General features: G+C 46.4%; 2 protein-coding genes across 5 annotated transcripts; one reads left to right on the top strand and one right to left on the bottom strand.

Moving 5' to 3' along the window:
* Positions 1 to 1,048: 1,048 nt before the first annotated feature.
* On the bottom strand, positions 1,049 to 18,357 carry RGP1 (RGP1 partner of RAB6A GEF complex). 4 transcript variants are annotated; one of them, XM_036081259.2, is made up of 9 exons: positions 18,108 to 18,357; positions 17,563 to 17,697; positions 17,042 to 17,178; positions 16,431 to 16,514; positions 16,177 to 16,326; positions 15,794 to 15,940; positions 15,465 to 15,592; positions 15,071 to 15,260; positions 1,049 to 14,606 (listed from the first exon to the last, which is right to left on the bottom strand). In XM_036081259.2, exons 2-9 carry the CDS (start codon positions 17,676 to 17,678, stop codon positions 14,383 to 14,385), a joined length of 1,176 nt encoding a protein of 391 aa, XP_035937152.1. In that variant the 5' UTR covers positions 17,679 to 17,697; positions 18,108 to 18,357; the 3' UTR covers positions 1,049 to 14,382. The 4 variants fall into 4 exon arrangements, with proteins under 4 accessions (XP_035937152.1, XP_035937151.1, XP_035937150.1 ...); XM_036081258.2 differs by having other exon boundaries at positions 18,089 to 18,356; XM_036081257.2 differs by having other exon boundaries at positions 18,023 to 18,176.
* On the top strand, positions 13,134 to 14,160 carry MSMP (microseminoprotein, prostate associated). The gene is made up of 3 exons (XM_036081294.2): positions 13,134 to 13,263; positions 13,500 to 13,608; positions 13,980 to 14,160. The coding sequence occupies exons 1-3, from the start codon at positions 13,134 to 13,136 to the stop codon at positions 14,158 to 14,160; spliced, it is 420 nt and encodes a 139-aa protein (XP_035937187.1).
* Position 18,358: the final 1 nt, after the last annotated feature.

Raw genomic sequence — 18,358 nt, 5'->3', positions numbered from 1 at the left:
AGTTTAATATTTCTATTCTACAATATATCCTTTTTTAAGAGGATCACCTTTATTTCAGATTCTTTCCTTCTTACTGTGTCTGTCATACAGTGAGGAAAGGCAAAGGAAATGATCGAAATGGATAATAAACGTAAAAAGACCTAACAAAAGGTAAAACTATAATATTTCTAGATATAGAAGAAAACACAGGAGAAAATCTGTGACTTTGGTGTAAGCAAAGATTTCTTATGAAGGGCACAAAAAGCATTAACTGTACAAGAAAAAAAAAGTAAGAAATTAAACTTCACCAAAATTTAAAACGTTTGCTTTTCAAAAGACACCATAAAGAAAAAAAGGCAAGCCACTGACTAGAGGGAATATTTTCAATTCACATACTCACATATACTCACAATTCATAGACTCACTTGTATCCAGAATATATAAAGAACTCTTATAGCAACAGACCACATGCCAATTTTTTAAATGGGCAAAAAGATTTAAATAGACTTCACCAAATATGAGATACTGGTGACAAATTAGGACATGAAAAGATGTTCAGTACCATTAATCGCTGGGGAAACGCAAATGGAAGCCACAATGAGATATCACTTCACACCTACTAGAATGATTTTAAAAACTGACAATACCGAGTGCCGATGGGGATGCAGAGCGACTGGAACTCTCACAAGATGCTGGTAAGTGTAAAGTGTACAGGCATTTTAGAAAACAGTTTAACACTTTTTTCTACAGTAGGTTAAATATTCACTTAACACAAGTCCTAAAATTTCACTCCTAAGTATCTATCCAAGAAGAATGCAAACATATGTCTACAAAAAGACTTGCATATGAATGTTCACAGCAGCTTCCAAAAAGTGGAAAACAACCTAAATGTCCATCAGCAGATGAATGGATAAACTCAGCATCATTAATCACTGGGGAAGTAATCGTGGTATATACAACAATGAAATACGGCTTAGCAATAAAAAGGGATGGACTACTGATATACACAAAAACATGAATGGATATGAAAAACATAATGCTGAGTTAAAGAAGCCAAGAACAGGACACACACTGTATGATTCCATTTATATGAAGCTCTACAATAGGCGAAACTACGGTGATAGAAATCTGATCAGTGGATGTCTGCAGCGGGGTGACGGGAGACTGCAAAGGATAACAAGGGAATTCATGGGGGAGGGTAACAGAAATTTCTACAATCTGGGAAGATGATATATAGGTGCCAATATCTGTCAAAACTCACTACATTGTACACTTAAAACACATACATCATCTTGTTTGTAAATTATATTTCCATAAAGTTGAAAAAACAATTATTTTGCAACAGTTAAGAAGTTAAGTCTTTTTTGTTACCAATAGTGGCTGGCCAGCAAATCATTACAGAGGTTAAGCAGCCCATGGGTAGTATAGAATTATCCTTGATCCATCAGTCTTCTGCAACATACTAGAGGAATGGATTCTCTGTCCAGTGGAAAGGAATGTCTTAGGGAATTTGTTTTCCAATTCATAAAAGTTAGAGTGTGAATTTGCACACCCTCTTGTGATTAACCCAATCAAGTCGATTTTTAAAGGATTTATTTATTTATTTATTTATTTATTTATTTATTTATTTGAGAGAGATTGAGAGTGAGCGGGAGGGAGAGAGCATCTGAAGCAGAGTCTGTGTTGAATGCAGAGCCCGACACAGAGCCTGATCCTACTACCTTGAGATCACGACCGGAGCTGAAACCAAGAGTCAGACATTTAACCAACTGAGCTACCCAGGTGCCCCTTACCCAAGTCAAATTTTTAAAATATCAGGCCTAAACAATGATAACAGTTGAAGAAAGCTATTTTTTATTAGAAGGTTAAATGCTTCAAAAATAAAGAACCCCCACTGTAGCAAAACAAAACACTTCTAATACATACTCTGACTGGCATCTGGACCTTCCAAAGAGGGTGAAGAATCACCTGGTATGTGTGTTGGCAGGAACACACACACACACACACACACACACACAGAGGAAATGGGCAGAAATGCCTCCTTGGCCACACTCTATATGGCATAGGGGAAGAATAGCTCCACCATCAGAGAGGCAGGTTGTTAGAACGGCCAGATGCATAGTTTTTATTTGTAACTTGACTTATAAGTGTTTATTATGATCATTTTTTTAAATGGTCGGGCACTGAAAAAGCTTTTGTGTAAACACAGGAAGGGCAGAAAGCAAAGTAAAACCTGCCACCTGCCCTCTCTACCTGCCCTGTCTTGCACTTCTCTCCCTCATCCCCTTAAATCACTGCACCTCAATCTCCAGTAAATGCTAAAACCACACCAGAGGACTTGGGTTAAGCCAAAAGTAAAGAAAGATCTAGGATGGAGGTATAGGTAAGAAGTGAGAGGAGGGATGATGAATTCAGTGGATGTTTGTCCTTTCTAGTTCCCAGCGTCCATGCCCCCTTCCTAAGAGTACTCTGATGTCATTTCAAGTAATTAACTCCCCTGTGTACACCTTTGTTGGGAGAGGAAAATCAAGTTTTCCCTCCCTCCACCAAAACCAAGGACTTTCTCTGGGGGTGGGGGGTGCTCCTTCTCCCAGACCCTTTCTCTCTATATCTGATAGAGCCATTGGGCCCTTGATTTAAGCTTAGCCAATCAAACGATCTCTTGGCACTTGACTTCTTTAGCAGAGTGATGCAAGAAGCAAAGAAATGGTTGGCAGTGGATCTAGGCAAGACAGTTTAGCAGTTCCTTCTCTGTCATCTCTAAGCTTGCTTCCTCAGGTTTCCCTTCCACCCTGTGAGGCTCTCCTCAGTGGAGAAATAAATATTTTAAGTCGCCCCCCTTCCTCCACTATCCCCCACTGTTCTTCAATCCCCCTCTTTAGAGTTAACGTCTGTTATCAGTTTGGTATATTTTCTTCCAGAAAAGTTCTATACATCCCATTCTTGTTTTTAAACAAATGCATGTATGTGTCATAAAAATTGGACATGATCCATATTGTTGTGCAACTTGCTGTTTATGAGCTATAATCTTCTATCTCTTTTGTATCTTCTCATCACCTGATTAAAACTGTACACACAAAAATTCTGCCAAAATTGGTGCTTAGAAGTAGGGTGGGACTCAGTTAATCTCACTATTCTATATAGCCCCTTAATTACCCATAATATGATGGATTTGGGCAAAAGTTCAGCTAGTTGAACAATGAGAATCCTAAAGAATACTAACAATGTGTCAAGCTGAAAAGTTCTTCTAGGCAATATAGAGAAGGTTCTTTTTTTTTTTTTAAGATTTTATTTATTTGTCAGAGAGAGAGAAGAGTACGAGCAGGGGGAATGGAAGGCAGAGGGAGAAGCAGGCTCCTCACTGAGCAGAGAGCCTGATGCGGGACTCGATCCCAGGACCCTGGGATCATGACCTGAGACGACTGAGCCACCCAGGCATCCCTAGAGAAGGTTCTTAAGCAGGGAAATGCTGTGATAAAGACAATGTTTCAAGAAGAATAACATGGCAACCATGTATATAACATAGACCAGAAGAAGAGATTAGAGAGCAGGGAGACTGATAGTTCCGGGGCTAACCCGGAGGATAGATCTGAAGAAATAAAATTCGGAATTACAGTGGGGCCAGAGAAATGGAGAGAAACTTTACTGAATTACAAGAAGTTAGACTAGTAGAGCAAAAACTAGGATTAGAAGGGCTAAATTTGAATTCCAACTCTGAAATTTATTAGTTGTGTGGCTTCTGGCAAGACACTTCCCTGCTCCATATCTCAGTTACTCTGTCAGTAAAATGAAGAACTTAGAATATCAGGGCTTTTACAGTTTTTTTCCCCCAGTGGAACCCTTTTTTTCTGGGGGAAAAACAAGGCAAGATTGTTTTGGCTGAAGCATAGGTAAAGGGCTTAGAGCCTCAGCTAGCCTCCATTTCACTTCTCTCAGCCACCTCTGAGGCATTCTTGAGGAATCTCCAAAGGACTAGGGAACAACATTTGAGAAATTTCTAAAGATTCTACTACCGACTCTAATATTCAATGACTCAAGGGGGTAAACTTGGCAGATGTGCCTAGGAAAACAGTAATGACTTTAAGAGTTGCCACAAAATCATATAATAGAAAGGGTAAATTGACCTCCAATAAATTTGCCTGCTTTTCTTTCCAGGCCAAACTCAATTTAATGTCCCAAATCTCATCCAAACCTTGTGCAAGCAGTAATCTAAACTCCATATAAACAATACAGTCACAAATATTTCACTGCCTAACAATACAGTTCATTCCAATTTGAGATCCACCAACTAATCAAAGATTCTTTCTTACTGAACCGAAGTCTGTCCCTCTATCACTGTCATCTGAAATAAAGGTGCTTATTCTACCTTCTGGACCTAAAGCAAGTAAATCTAGCCCCTCCTCCATAGGAGAATCCTTCAGCTGTTTGAAAAGAGCTATCAAGTCTCCCTTATCACCCTTTATTCTCTCTTGCTCTGACCTGCCAAGATGCTCCACGGAGGTAGCCTGCTCTAGTTCTGGTTCAATTCAACATTTTCTAAGCATCTAAGTGCTTAGATGTGCAAGTAGATTTTTATTTACTCATGGCTTTAAAGACTTAATCAAACCAGATGATCTTCCTTAAAACAAATGACTAGCTTTATGGTGAAATGTAAATAGAACTCAAACTCATTATCTGGTAACTATTCTTTTCTTGCTAAACATAAGCTGCTCCCAGTTTATCAGAAGTAGATTGCTAAGTCTTTTGACCCAAAGCTAATTGTGAATATATCTATCCAGGGATCCAAAAAGATCTAAGACTCAAGATCCACTGAGGCAACTATAGATAATAGAAATAAATTAAGTATCCTGACTTCAAAACCTGTAATCTCATCATCTCTCAGGGGAATATAATTCTCACCAGTATAAAATTCAATTATCACCAAGGTGACACAGAATATCATCAATGTTAATAAGAAAACTTCATTCGCCATTCTCCATGCCACCCATTGCATGTTCCACCACCAGGTCTGTGGCTTGGGCCTGGGTATCTGCCAGTCAGGGTAGTTTGGGGATGGGAAGTAGAAAGTATGACAGAGCCCCTAAGGAGAAATCAAGCCAGTACAGCCGCAGTCCATGATGCTTATGGGAGCGTAGAGCTTTTATGGCTTCCTGTGCTCCAGTTGTCCTGGTAACCTGAGGCCTCCCTATTTTTGTTGGCATCATGGGGCCAAGAGCGGAAGCAAAGCTGGAGCACCAGCAAGATTTGCAGGAAAAAAATGTGGGTAATGCAGCAGTTATGCCACAGGAGGGTCAAGCCTAGGGCATAAGAATTACCTGGTTAGGGGAGAAGAGGGAGTAGTGTCTTGTAAAAATCAGATTTCCAGATTCTACTTGCAATGTTTCTGATTCAACAGGTCTAGGATGAGCTCAAAAACCTGCAATTTTAAAGAAGCTACCTCCTACCAAGTAAGACAAAGACCACACTTTTGAAAACCGAGGCTAAGCAAACAAATCAGGAGTCAGAGAGAAAAAGTATAACCACCTGTCAACTTCAGAAAGCCCATATTCTAGCACAGTTCTCAACATGAGCAGGGGCGGGGCGGGGTGGGGGTATGATAGATTTTGCCTTCCAGGTAGGTATTTGGCAATGTCTGGAGACATTTTTGGTTGTCACAGTGGAGGTCGGGATGCCCCTAAACATCCCATAGTTCACAGGACTGGCCCCCAACAACAAAGGATTATCTAGCCCAAAACATCAGTGCCATGGTTGAGGATATTCTGCCCCTCAACACCAACATGCCCATTCCACAGAAATCAATGCTACATACACTGTTTTGGTCATAGTACAGAGAATTCTGTGAGGTCCCCTGGAAACAAATGAGACCCCAAAAATCACTTTAAAAAAAAATAGTGAATGTTATTAAAGATATGGATAAGAAGGAGACTAGAACAACAGACAATAGGGGCACCTGGCTGGCTCAGTTGGTAGAGCATGTGACTCTTGATCTCAGGGTCCTGAGTTCAACCCCCACGTTGGGCATGGAGCCTACTTAAAAACAAAAACAAGCAAACAAAAATTAGAACAACAGACAATGAAGGGAAGTAGGTATGGACAATGATGGTAAGCCAAGAAGGAAATCAAGGGAGGACAAAGCATTGGGTGACAACAGTGGGCAATGAATGCCATTCCCTCAATGGATGCAGCCTCTCTCCACATGTAGAAGATTGGTAAAGAGAAATCTATTAAAAATAACATAAGCAAAAAAACAAAAAGGAAAGGAAAATGGATAAAGGAAATGTGAAGAAGGAGCTTTAGGATACATCAAGCATAGATCTGGAGTGAAAGAAGACAATGGAGATTCTTCTGTAAAAGAATACTAAAGACTCTTCAGCAATGATAAGAAAACAGAGGACTCCTAGAAGGAGGTCAGGAATTATGTGAGAAAGGAAAAAAAAAAAAATTATTATGATCTTCTAGCCCTAATTTCCCCCCACCCACCTTCACCCCAAGAAAGATAGGTCCGAAAAAAGTTCTTTGCTTTTACTGAGCAGACATAATGAAAGGGAAGGGAAGCTGAAGAAAGAGGAGCACACCTGAGAACTCTTCTCAAAGGAAAAGAGGGTGGTGCTCAAAGAGAATAGAGAAGTAAGGCTCAAAGAGAGGGAGAAAAGATGTTTTGGGGAAAGAAGAGAAAAGATGAGAGAGACATCTGGTAGCCACTTGAGGGAGAGGGACTTTAGGGACTCTTTCTCTTTAGGAAAGAGAAATTAAAGGAGAACTTTTTTTTTTTTTTTTAAGCACTGCTTTTGGAATATGAGAGATGAGATACAGCCTTCATCTTCTACACCTTCCAAGGAATCTTCAGTAAAATCTGACATTATTCATCAGGGCTTTGGGGATTGGGTCTGCATCTTTTCTCAGTTGTGACAATAGGTACTGGCCTTTAGACAGATCAAGAGCCCAGTTACACACATTTTTACCATGTTTGACATGACCAGAAGATTTCTGGAGCAGCCAAAAGACAGCCATATGACAATAAACTAACTCCCAGAGTTTAGAGCTGTACTAACACAAGTCACTCACCTCATGGGGCTATTTAAATTTAAATTAACTAAAATTTAAAATTTCATTTCTCAGTCACACTAACTATATTTCAAGTGCTCAAAAGCCACATGTGTAGTGGCTAGGGATTAGACAGGACAGGTAGAGAACATTTCCATCATCACAGAAAGTTCTATTGGACAGTGCTGTAGTAAAGAAGAAAGCTTAGACAAATAGCTAACAAAAAATGAACGTTTTAAAATCTTTAAAGAGCTGCCACATTGAAAAACAAGTAGATTTTTTTCCATGTTGTTTCAAAAAGTAGAATTAAGGGGGGAAAATGAGATGCCATAACATGACAGATTTCAGCTTAACAACCCTCTAGTACCTAAAGCCAGATAACAGTAGAATGGGCAGCCTCCGACCACAAGAGGAAGTAACCCATTTCATTCAGTAGAGATAGTCAAGCAAAGACCTACTTGATCATCTTTCAGAAGTAACGAAGAACTAGACGCCTTCTAAGTATCTAGTTTTGAGTCTGTAATTTTAAGAGAGCAATTTCCAAATAAGATAAAAGTAGAGTCATAAATAGAATTTTAAAAGTCACTCCTGCCACAAGCAGATCGTAGAGCAGGCAGGAACAATGAAAACATATAAGTGGACAGGGAATTTAGTCAAAATTAATGGTGGTTAGTTAGGGGTTAATTATTGGTGGTACGGGCTATCATGAATTACACGAACTTGTTAAGAATGGTACCAATGGTTCAGAGACAAGGTAGGAAAACTTCAACATAGGTTATTAATGGAAACTCAACCAGAGTTGAAATCAGTACTAGAACCAGAGGATCTTTTATATTCTCTGCCAGAGAGAACACCAGGCTAAGCATAGCAATTGAATGTTCTTGGGACTCTGGCCCCTCCATCCCATTCTCCTGCCATTCACCACAGTCTTATTTGTCATCTCTCTCAACTCCTGAAACTCAGTCTCCTTCATGTGATCTCCTCATCTGCACAGGAACAGCTCCTCTCATCCTTCTCATCTCAATAGAGAATGCCAAAGGATGAGGTCTCTTAACTTTCTATCCTATCTATGAACTTAACCCATCCTCATCTTGCACCCCAAAATGTACTTGGCTTGATTATAATGAAACATACTGAATATATATTCATATACATGTACTGACTTGTTATATTATTTGTGAATTTTAGTGTATATGTGTACATGAGAGAATTCACGCACACACATGCAGTAACATCCATTGTTGGTAAGCACTGAGGAATCTGGCACCAGAATTGTGAAATTCACTCTTTAGTGGCTAGCACAACACCAAGCTTAAGTGGGGTCATTCAATGGACTCTACAATTGACCATGTCACGCTTCTGGATGCAAAATACTGGAAGAAGAGACTGAAGTAGATGTAAATTTGAAAACTCTTATTCTTGTAGGAAAAACAGTGGAAACATAAGCATCTTAGAGGAAGAAGAGCTTAATCCTAAGGGGAAGGTTGAAGCCTTGGTGAAAGCAAGCATAACGGGGTTTACAAACAGTCCAGAATCAGAAAAAGGTGAGAGAAGAGGAAGGAAGACAGAAGAAGATCATGCAGAATAAATAAAATCCAACCTTTAAAAAAAAAAAAAAGGTCTTACCAAAGAGAAAGGCAGAAAAAGGAAGATTTCAACAAGAATGTTAAAGATGGAAAAGAGCCAGAGAGGGCTGTAGGCTTAAAAAAAAAAAAAAAAAAAAAATCAGTGAAGAAGTAGTGGTGTATGTTGGCAAAGAGAAGTGTAGAGTTAAGGGAAGGGAGAGAATTTATGGTAGAGGAAGTTGGTGTGAAGTTTTCCTCTAAAGATGCCCAGCAGAGCAAAGAAGGAATGAAGGCAAAAGCCACTGGGAATAAGGTAGAGCTGGGCCTGAAACAGCACAGGAGAAAGCAACAGGGTCCAAAGTAGGAAATTATTTTCTTTTTTTTTTTTTTAAATTAACTGACCCAGATTTTCTTGTCTGGGGCCAAAGGCAACTGCAGGATTTAAAGATCTTTTAAAATAAATTATAAAGATCCTACTCCCTGCAATTGCCTTTGGCCCAAGATAAAATAAACTATAAAGATCATGACAGAATTAGTTGTCAGTTTCTGAGAAAGTACAAAATACCATTGTAGAGTTAATTTTAGCAATCAGACTAATAAATGCTGTTATAGTAATGCTACTGTGAATAAAACACCTTTAGCTTTCTCTTTTTATCAGCTACGAGGTAAAAACAGAAACTTTGTAGTTACATACATGTCCACAGAAGATAGTAACTTAATATATACTTAAAACCTAGTTATTTGTCTTTATATATTGTAGCCTATTGCCCCACCCCAAGAAATGTTTTACTTGGTTCAGGATTCATAGGACAGGTTAAAGGGCTGCACAGAAAAAAGCTAAGGTTAAAAATAAAGACCATAAGATGAGGGAGGGGGAAATGAGATGTGTTGTGCTGATAACAGAAATGGGGCATTAGAAACACAGAATTCACCCAAGTCAGCAAGGGGAAAATGGCACAAAAGCATGACAATGCCATATAACTAATCTTGATAGCCTCACTGAGGGTTCCAAATCAAATATTGAATCAGATTTTTCAACTTTTCTATTTTTAAAACATCAACATTTAATCGTTTGATAAATGCAGTTATGTGATTTTAAATGACTATTAAAATTAGGACATCAATGTCTAATTCTTTGGCAAAGGCCAAATGGCAGGCAGTAATGTTAGACACATATAACCTCGCCCTTAAGTCACTCACTGCTCTTCTTTCTCAGAGGCCGTGGATTGCACCTGCAAGGCCAGATCCCAAATCCTCAGGCCAGCATTCAAAGCCTTTAATGACATAGCTACGACGATACCTATCTAACCCTAAATCCCGCTACCCCCAAAACCTAGCCTCCACTGTCCGAGCGCACAGACCTCTGAACAGACCTTATTTCTGGGGTCTGGCCATTTCCACCTTCCTACCTGGTGTGGAAGTCTCCTTCCATCTACAGGTTCTGGCTCGCCAAGGCCTACACTGGCGCTGCGGTCCTCCCGCACTCCAGTCGGCTGCGCTCTCGCTCCGCAGCCCCGCACTCCGCCCCTCCCCGGGGCGCCGGCACCACCTCACCCACTTGCCGTTTTGCCCCGGGGCCCCTTTCCCTCCTAGGCCAGCTCTCTGGGGCCTTCTCCCTGCCCCCCCACCCCAAAATTCTCCCAAGGGACATTCCCCGCCTGCCTCCAGTCACACACTGTATTCGGTGTCTATTAGGGGTTTCGCGCCTGGGGTAAAAGCAGGACCTGGACCCCGCAGGACCCCTCCCCCCTTAACTCCCTCGCCGGGCTCCGGCCACCCAAATCTCCCCGCCACGGCCGGTCCCTCCATCCGGTGGCGGGCAGCGGGGGTCGGCGGTGACTCACCGGAGGGCCGGCGGCCGGGGGGGGGGCCGGAATGCGCTCACTTCCTCACCACGCGCACCTGCCCGGCGCCGCTGGAGCGCCGCCCGGCTGGGCCTCCGGCGGATGTTTTTTCTGTCCCCGCGCGCGCGCGGGCAGTGAGCGCCAACTGCCCCCTCCCGGCCGCGCCCCCCCCCAACTGGCATCCCCAACGACCGCTGCCCCAAGAATCACAGAATTGGGCCCTAATTACTGACATCCCCAACACAAAAGCACACACACATAGCAACCACAAGCGTGGACTCCGGCCCCAAACGGCTGGAGACGCACGCTGGAGCACACACACCAGCAGGAATGCAAGTGGATTCAACCAACACCTTCCCAACAACCACCGCCCCACAACTTCTGAGAGAGGGATCCTGGCTCAGCCCCAGCCTTTCTTTCCAGAAGCCCCCTACTCCTGCCCATATGCCTACCTTATCTTCATTACAGGCGGCTCTCACTTCAGTCCCCATTATCTCACACAAACCAGTTCCCACTGGGCCCCCTTTGCCTTCCAGCATCATCATCAACTTCAAGCTTCCCAGCTTCCCAGTCGTGTCTGCCCCCTACTGGGTTGGCTCCAGGTTGCAGGAGCAAAAGACTGGTCCACACTTTCAGGGTGTCAGCAGGACCCCCTTCCCCAGAAAGGTAGCAGCAGAGCTACTGACCACTGACAAGACGTCTGGGCCCTTGTGCTAGAAAGGCCTTCTCATCCACCTGCTCCAGCCATGTATCCCACACACAAGCCCGTATCAGGGCACCCTGCTTCAACCATGAGTTTCCTTTTTTCTCTTGGTACTCCTCTGAAACAGAAAGGGTATCAGACCTGACTAGAGTGACCATGTGGTGCGGTCGGCATCTCCATCCACTTAAGCTCTCTACTGGGAAGAGAACAGATAGGGAGTCTGAGGTGGATGGATGAAGTTGTTTCTGAATGGTCAAGAGGTGAGGCAGGGTAGCCCTCTAAAAAGCTCAGCCAGAAGTAGTTGTAGCTGATCCACTGGGTGACGGAATGGGAGTCTTGAAGTAAAAGGGACTGGAGACTTAGAAGGAAAAACAGAATGTCAGAGTGATCGGCCCTCTGCATAGGAGGGGAACAGCTAGGATAGGGTCTTTGGAGTGTGGCAAACTGAAGGAAAGGAGCCATTAGTAGCAAAGAGATGGCCAGCATTTTGGAGTGGTCAGAAAAAAAGAACTTGAGAGTTCACATGAGTGGGGATGGGACGCAATGGATCAGAATCCTAATGTGAAAAGCAGGAGTCCCAAAGTTAGCTGGAGGGATGAGAAAATGACACCTCTTCCCAGGGCAAAAGTGAGGGTACTGACCTATGAAAAGTGGGTTTACCAGCAACACTGTTTCTCAAACTGGAGGTGGTAAGGACAACATGGAACACAAATGTGAAAAGGGCGGAAGTCTGTGGTAGGAGATAGCAGCCCCCAACAAAAGCCCTTAGCAATGCAGAGCTGCTCGAAGTGATTCAAACAACGAACGTACCTATTTTGTCTCTGAGCTCTAGCACCAATCACAGGAGCTAATATTTTCTGAGGGCCATGTGCCAGGGACACTACTAATAGCATTACATGCATTACCTCATTGAAAGCCTCTTAACAACGCTATGAGTTAGTATTACTATCCCAATGTAAAGATAAGGAAACAGACTTAGAGAGGTGAAGTGGCTTGCCCAAAGTCACACAGTCTTAAGTAGAATCAGGATCTGAATTCAACTAGTCTGACTCTATAACCTATGCTCTTAATCACCCACCTTGGGGGTCTCTAGAACCTGCAGGAAACCCAAAAGAGGATGTCAGAGGATTCCTCAATTCTCATTCCATAATGTACAATAGGAAAGAGGGGTACCTCTGTGAAACTGGACTGACTCACACCATCAGGGCATTTAAAGATGTTCCTCTTTGAAAGAACCATCCCCAGATATGGGAAGATCTTATATCTGCTGTATGTTTGGAGATACGGAACAATGCATCCTCAGTATGCCTGTGGAAAAGAGACACCTACCTCCCCATCTCTGCGGGGCAGCCATGTCTCTAGGATACTTCCGGGAGACTCTGCCCTAGGGTCTGAGAAACATTCTGCACTCCAGGTGCCTGTTCGCTCTCCTGGAGCCTCTGGCTGTCGCACCCTACTGCAGCTCCTTGGTTTGGCTGGGGCACAGGATTAGCCATCCCCAGGAAATGCCTCCCTCCGGTCCAGGCAAGGATCCCAGCACACACACCCCTGGAGTGTGTGTGTGTGGGGGGGAATGCTTCCTTCTCTCCAGGTCAGGGAAGAGATGTAGGGACCACCTGGGGGCCCTCACCCCTCCCACCTCCTTGCTGGGGAAGTGCCCAGTCCAGTGCCCCTTCCATGGCCACCTCCCTCCCCCAGCTGTGCCGGGGCATGAATCAGCTCTCACAGCTTGTTAAAGCTAGACCTCTTGTTTTCATGCCCTCACCTCAGGAAACAGACTTACGGCTTTTCCAGCTCTACTCAGCAGGGGGCCAGGGTCCTCACTTTATAAACATCCCCAAGCCTGCGAGAGCAGAGGGCACGGAGATGGTGTGAGACAGGAGCCCAGGGGAGAAAGAGAGAAACTAAGACCCAAGGAGAAAAACAAAGAAAAGCCAGAGACAAGCCAGAGTAGCCTGAACAGAGACCAAGAAGGGATCACGAGGGCTGTGCGCAGGAATGACCCTAAGGATGCGCTGGACTGGACAGGCGAAGGGGGTCCTGGGAAGCTGGGGGATCATCTGCTTGGTGATCTCTCTGCTCCTCCAGCAGCCAGGAGTCCACAGCAAGTGCTACTTCCAAGCTCAAGGTAAAGCTGGGGGAGGCATTAGGAAAGGACAGGGATAGAGGGAGCTGGGGTTTAGAGATGATCTGGGGGGCTTAGAGATGATCCTCTATCGGAATACCCAGACTCCCCCCAGCTCGGAAACAGGAGAGACTAAAAATGGGGGTGATATGCACTTACTTTCTCCCACTCCAGACCACAAGCGATCCTGTCTGCCACCACCACTCCCAAACACACTAATATTTCCTATTCTTCCCTAGCCCCCTGCCACTATGAAGGGAAGTATTTTACCCTGGGTGAATCCTGGCTCCGCAAGGACTGTTTCCATTGTACCTGTCTGCATCCCGTCGGTGTGGGCTGCTGTGACACGTGAGTGACCGCAGATGGCCAGAGAATGGCTCTGACATGAGTTACTGAGGGCTGGCCAGGGTGTAACCATAGTGCTGTGATGTGAGAATGAACAGAACAGAGGTATGAGGCTGGCCGAACCCGAAGGTACCAACAAGAGTTTGAGAGATAAGGCTGCAGGCTACAAAGTGAGGGGATGTAGGGGTGGGTCCGGAGGGAAAATATTTCTGCTATGAAATGAAAAAATCCATATATGGTAGGCGAGAGCTTAGTTAGGGGGACCAAGAGGGCACTAAAGATATGGGAGGAATGCTGGCAGAGAGCAAGTGTGGGGCAGGGATAAAGGTGGCCCTTCACTGTGCTGACTCCTTTCCCATCCTTTGGTTCCCCAGGTCCCAGCATCCCATCGACTTCCCCGCGGGCTGTGAGGTACGTCAGGAGGCAGGAACCTGCCAATTCTCCCTGGTGCAAAAATCTGACCCTCGGCTGCCCTGCAAAGGGGGAGGGCCCGACCCAGAATGGGGCTCAGCTAACACCCCTGCTCCTGGGGCTCCTGCTCCCCACTCCAGCTAAACTCAACTGATCACCCTTCTGCTGACTGCCCACTGCTGCTGCCACTTCCAGGGAAACCACTAGCAGCTGCCAATTTATTCTGAATAAATAAATTAATGCTACAGCTGAAAGCCTGCCTCTCATTGTCCGTGCCATTGGACCCCACGTGGGGAAAATGGGCCCTAGTAGAGTCCAGGTGCTGAGTTCTTAGTATCCTGAAGAAAGTGTCACGGTGAGCCAGTTTCAGATGGTTATGGTGCTGGTGCTGGGGCCTGGGGCTGCATATGAGGCCAGGGTAGGGCTTGTGGGCAGCACCTTGATGGGGAGGTCCCAGCTGAAGGTGTCTACAGGCACTTGCTCAGGCCCAGTCCAGGTGACAGGCTCAGGCTGTTCCAAGGGAGGTAGGAGCACCAAACCTGGTTCCCGCGATGTTACAAATTCAAAATGCAATCGCCACTTCAGGGACACTGTGGAAAAGAAAAAGATAAAAGGCAGAGGCATTAGAAGCCAGGAGTAAAAACCAATGCAGGATGTGGTTAGTGAATGAGGAAAAAAAGCGGTATTCAGAAAGAGAGGGAAAAGTCACAGGGCTAGAAATCTGTTAACTAGAAATGTGACAATCAGGATAGCAAGGTCAAGCATCTGATAACCATAACGTAGACTTGGTAGCTTGAAGTAAATATGCTGGGGAATCAGAGATCGATGTACCATAGGGTCTCAGTGGGTAGGGGAAGGTAGGATACCTGCAAAGCTCTTAAGAGTTTAAGTGTTGGTGCATCTAGGACACAGGTTGAAGGTCTGAGAAAGTGTTAAGGGTCAGAGGCTGGGTGTGGGTATGGCCAGGAGTTTGTTAGGAATCAGGACCCATTACACTCTATGGAAATACAGCATTTTACTCTCTTCCCCCCTCCGATAAGGGTCAGGATCTCACCAACAGCTGTGCAGAAGCCTGGGGTGGAGCTGAGAGGGATGGGGAGAGAGAAGCTGGTTCTGGTTGTATGCAGGCAGGACTCCTGGTGCCGGGCATGAGTCACATGAGACACAGAGGGGACACCCCCCGTCCTGCGGCGCCTCTGGTACTCGGGCTGTACACGCTCCTCAGTCTGTAAGCTTACTGAAAACTGGGAGCAAGAAGAGAAGTGGGTGGTAGCAGGCACTGAGAAGTGCAGACTTTAGATGAGAGGCTTGAGCCCAACCTCAAGCTGTTTTACCAAAAGGACCCTGGGTGACCACACTATTCACTTCTATATACCACCCCTCTATGCACGCCCTTCTTCCTCCCTAGCCCTCCAGGCCCAGCATCCCAAAGCCCCTTTTCTTCTCACCTGCAAACAAGCTACAGTTCCTTCCCCTAAGTTTAAGGTCCCCACCACATCCTCGCCGAGTCTGTATACAGATTTGAAGATGCCAAATGTCCCAACTTTTCCTCGGCCATCACTGATATTGTATAGATCTGGGGAGAATGGGACACTATAAGCCTGGAGTCCACACTGGGGAGTACCTTGGGCTGGGAACCAGAGGCCAAGGTGGGGCTTTTCTTTATAAGATGGGATATATAAGTGAATCCTCAGAAGTACGTGGCAATTAGGAAAATCTGTAATCCTATGGGGTGGGGGTAGGGTGGGGGGGGTGGCAATTGTGAAAGGATTCTCACGGAGGCTGCGGCAGGATGTGGCAGCCATGAGGCGCTCCCCAGCCAGCTCAGCTAGCCATGAATCCTTCTTCCCACCTTCATCCTCCTCCAAGAATGGACTAGATGGGGCTACAGCCTCATCCTGGGGAAACCGGACATCTTGAAGGCCTACAGAGAATAAGTGGAAAGCAGTGCTAGGAGGGAATAGACAGTAGAGGTTAGGGTTTTAGACTCCAACCTGTGAAGGCTGAAGGTAATGTGAGCCATGCCCCAGGTACCCATCTTAACCTATTGTCTAGAACCCTCCCTCCCCAACCCCCTCGCACCTTTACTAAGACCAGGAAGCCTCCCTCCAGCCCCCCTCACAAGCCCTCTACAGATCATTTCCAGAAATCCTTACCTACCTGTCAGCACAAGAACCCTCAGAGGAACCCTGAGTAAAGTGATGGGTGAGTTGACACGCTGGCAGCCAATGGTCAGTTTGTAGACATACTTGACTGACTGACCCCGAAAGGAGGGTGGTCCCTCTATGGGCAGCACTTCACTGTAGGAGTCTGGTTGGGAAGTAGTAGTCAGGGCAGCCAGAGGCAGCCAGAGAAGTCCTCCCTCCAGGAGCCTTAGAAGGCAATCCAGGGGTGGGGAGGAGGCAGTCACTCACATGATTTGGACTCTCCGGGATCTAGCCTCAGATCACAGAAAAGGATTTTTGGTGGAGTGGAAAGGATACACTGACCTCTCTCACCTAAAAGAGATTAAAAAGACTGCAATTTATTTTTATTTTTATTTTCTTTTAAAGATTTTATTTATTCATTTGGGACACAGAAATACAGAGAGAGACAGCATTAGCAGGCGGGAGAGGCAGAGGGAGAGGGAGAAGCAGCCTCTCCGCTGAGCCAGGAGCCCAATGTGGGCCTTGATCCCAGGACCCTGGGATCACGCCCTGAGCCGAAGGCAGACGCTTAACCATCTGAGCCACCCAGGCTGCAGCCACCCAAAAGACTGCAATTTAATGACCCCACTGTCCAGTACCGGATGAAGCTAGCACAGCAAGTAGGGGCAGTAAGGACTGCCAACAAAGGGCAGCCCAAACTAAGCCACCCCCCTTTTCTTGTTTTAAGATAGGACCAGTCTTAAACCCCCAAAGTAACAATTACATTCCCCCTCATCTCCAATATGACAAAGACAGGAAGGACCCACTAAAACAATTTTACAAATTTACTCTCAGGTGACAATGACTCCCCCTTCTAAAGGCAAATGCCCTTCTCTAACCTCGGTGCGGTAGAAAGACAGTCTGGCTCTCCGGCTGGACGTCTGGCTGACTGGAGTCAGGGGGAGGTAGTGCTACTCGACTCTCACTCGCATGGAACTGGCAGTGGATTTGGGCACTGGCCCAGGCCAGAGCCTCACTATGGGAGGAGGAAAAGAAGGCATCAGAGGGGAGTTGCTGACCTCATAAATGCTCTCCCAAGCTCCCTAACCCCCCCTGAGGAGACCAACACGGTGAGGTGGCTGTCCTAGGCATCAGGGAATCTAGAATCCCAAAGAGAATCTATTAAACAAAGAGAAGTATACTACGGGTAAAGGTGGGAATGGGGGAGGAGGGAGGAAGGGAGCGTAGAGGGTTCTGTCAACCACATCTTTTGTTAAACAGCCCTTTCTTTCCTACAATGAGAACACAATGAGCAAGAAGGTGGTGGCGCAGCTGCAGGACACCCTGAGCTCTGGCTTAGCACTACAGATACCGGGCTTCCTCCCAAAAGAACCACCTTCTTCAGTATCTCCATCCCCACCTGGATGCAGAAGTGGCCGTGGGGGGCAGGGGGTTGGTGACCGTCACTACACACTCCAGCGCCTCCCCCGCCAGAAACACAGGACCTCGGCTCAGCTCTGCTACCACTTCAATCATGGCAGCTCCGGAATCAGATCTAGAAGGAAACAGGGAGGGTCAGAGGTCAGTACCATGGCAGGGAGGGGCGTCTGCGGCGAGCCTGGGGGCGAGGACAGAGGAGACGGGCGGTCACCATCACGGTGTCTGAGGGAAGCTCCTGGATTTGGGGTGCGGGAGGTGGATGGGAAGTACGTGTGGCAGCTGGCTCAGTAGCGGGAGGTCGTCGCTCGGGCTCCCAGTCCCCCGCCCCTCTTAACGCCCAGTTAGTCCCCTTACCCCCCCCTCCCGGAACCTCCAAACCGGCCTCCGCCCCCCTCCCGCCAGATTCCAGGTCCCAGCCCAAGGCCACAGCCGCCCGTCACCTCGTGCCCCAACCCCCGGCACCTCGCACGGTCGAAAACGGGGTCTCGGCACACCGAGGCCCTCACCTGCCCGCCCCTGCAGGACCCGGCCAAGTACGTGGCGGCGTCCGCGGCAGAGGCGGGACTTCCCTTCAGCCCCCTTCCCGACCGAGCGCCTTCCGGCCGGAAACGCCCGCCTCGCCGGACCGGAAGGGGCTCTGGTCGTCCCGCCGCCTGGGGTCAACTTCCCACGGGCTGGCACCTGGGCGCAGGGGCTGTCCCAGACACCAACCGGCGGGACCCGGCGCCCTACCCAGGGAGGGGCCTGGCGCCACGGCTCTTGGACCGGGCTGAGGC

This window comes from Halichoerus grypus, chromosome 14 (genome assembly GCF_964656455.1).
Source record: "Halichoerus grypus chromosome 14, mHalGry1.hap1.1, whole genome shotgun sequence".
Taxonomy (NCBI): domain Eukaryota; kingdom Metazoa; phylum Chordata; class Mammalia; order Carnivora; family Phocidae; genus Halichoerus; species Halichoerus grypus.
This window is presented reverse-complemented; position numbering and strand designations above follow the sequence as displayed.

Coding starts and splice junctions, on each gene's coding strand:
- RGP1 (XM_036081259.2), bottom strand. CDS start 17,678: ATGATTGAAGTGGTAGCAGAGCTGAGCCGAGGTCCTGTGTTTCTGGCG. Junction 16,327..16,430: donor TCCCGGAGAGTCCAAATCAT/GTGAGTGACTGC, acceptor CTTCCCAACCAG/ACTCCTACAGTGAAGTGCTG. Junction 15,593..15,793: donor CACATCCTGCCGCAGCCTCC/GTGAGAATCCTT, acceptor CATTCTCCCCAG/ATCTATACAATATCAGTGAT.
- MSMP (XM_036081294.2), top strand. CDS start 13,134: ATGACCCTAAGGATGCGCTGGACTGGACAGGCGAAGGGGGTCCTGGGA. Junction 13,264..13,499: donor GTGCTACTTCCAAGCTCAAG/GTAAAGCTGGGG, acceptor ATTCTTCCCTAG/CCCCCTGCCACTATGAAGGG. Junction 13,609..13,979: donor GGTGTGGGCTGCTGTGACAC/GTGAGTGACCGC, acceptor TTGGTTCCCCAG/GTCCCAGCATCCCATCGACT.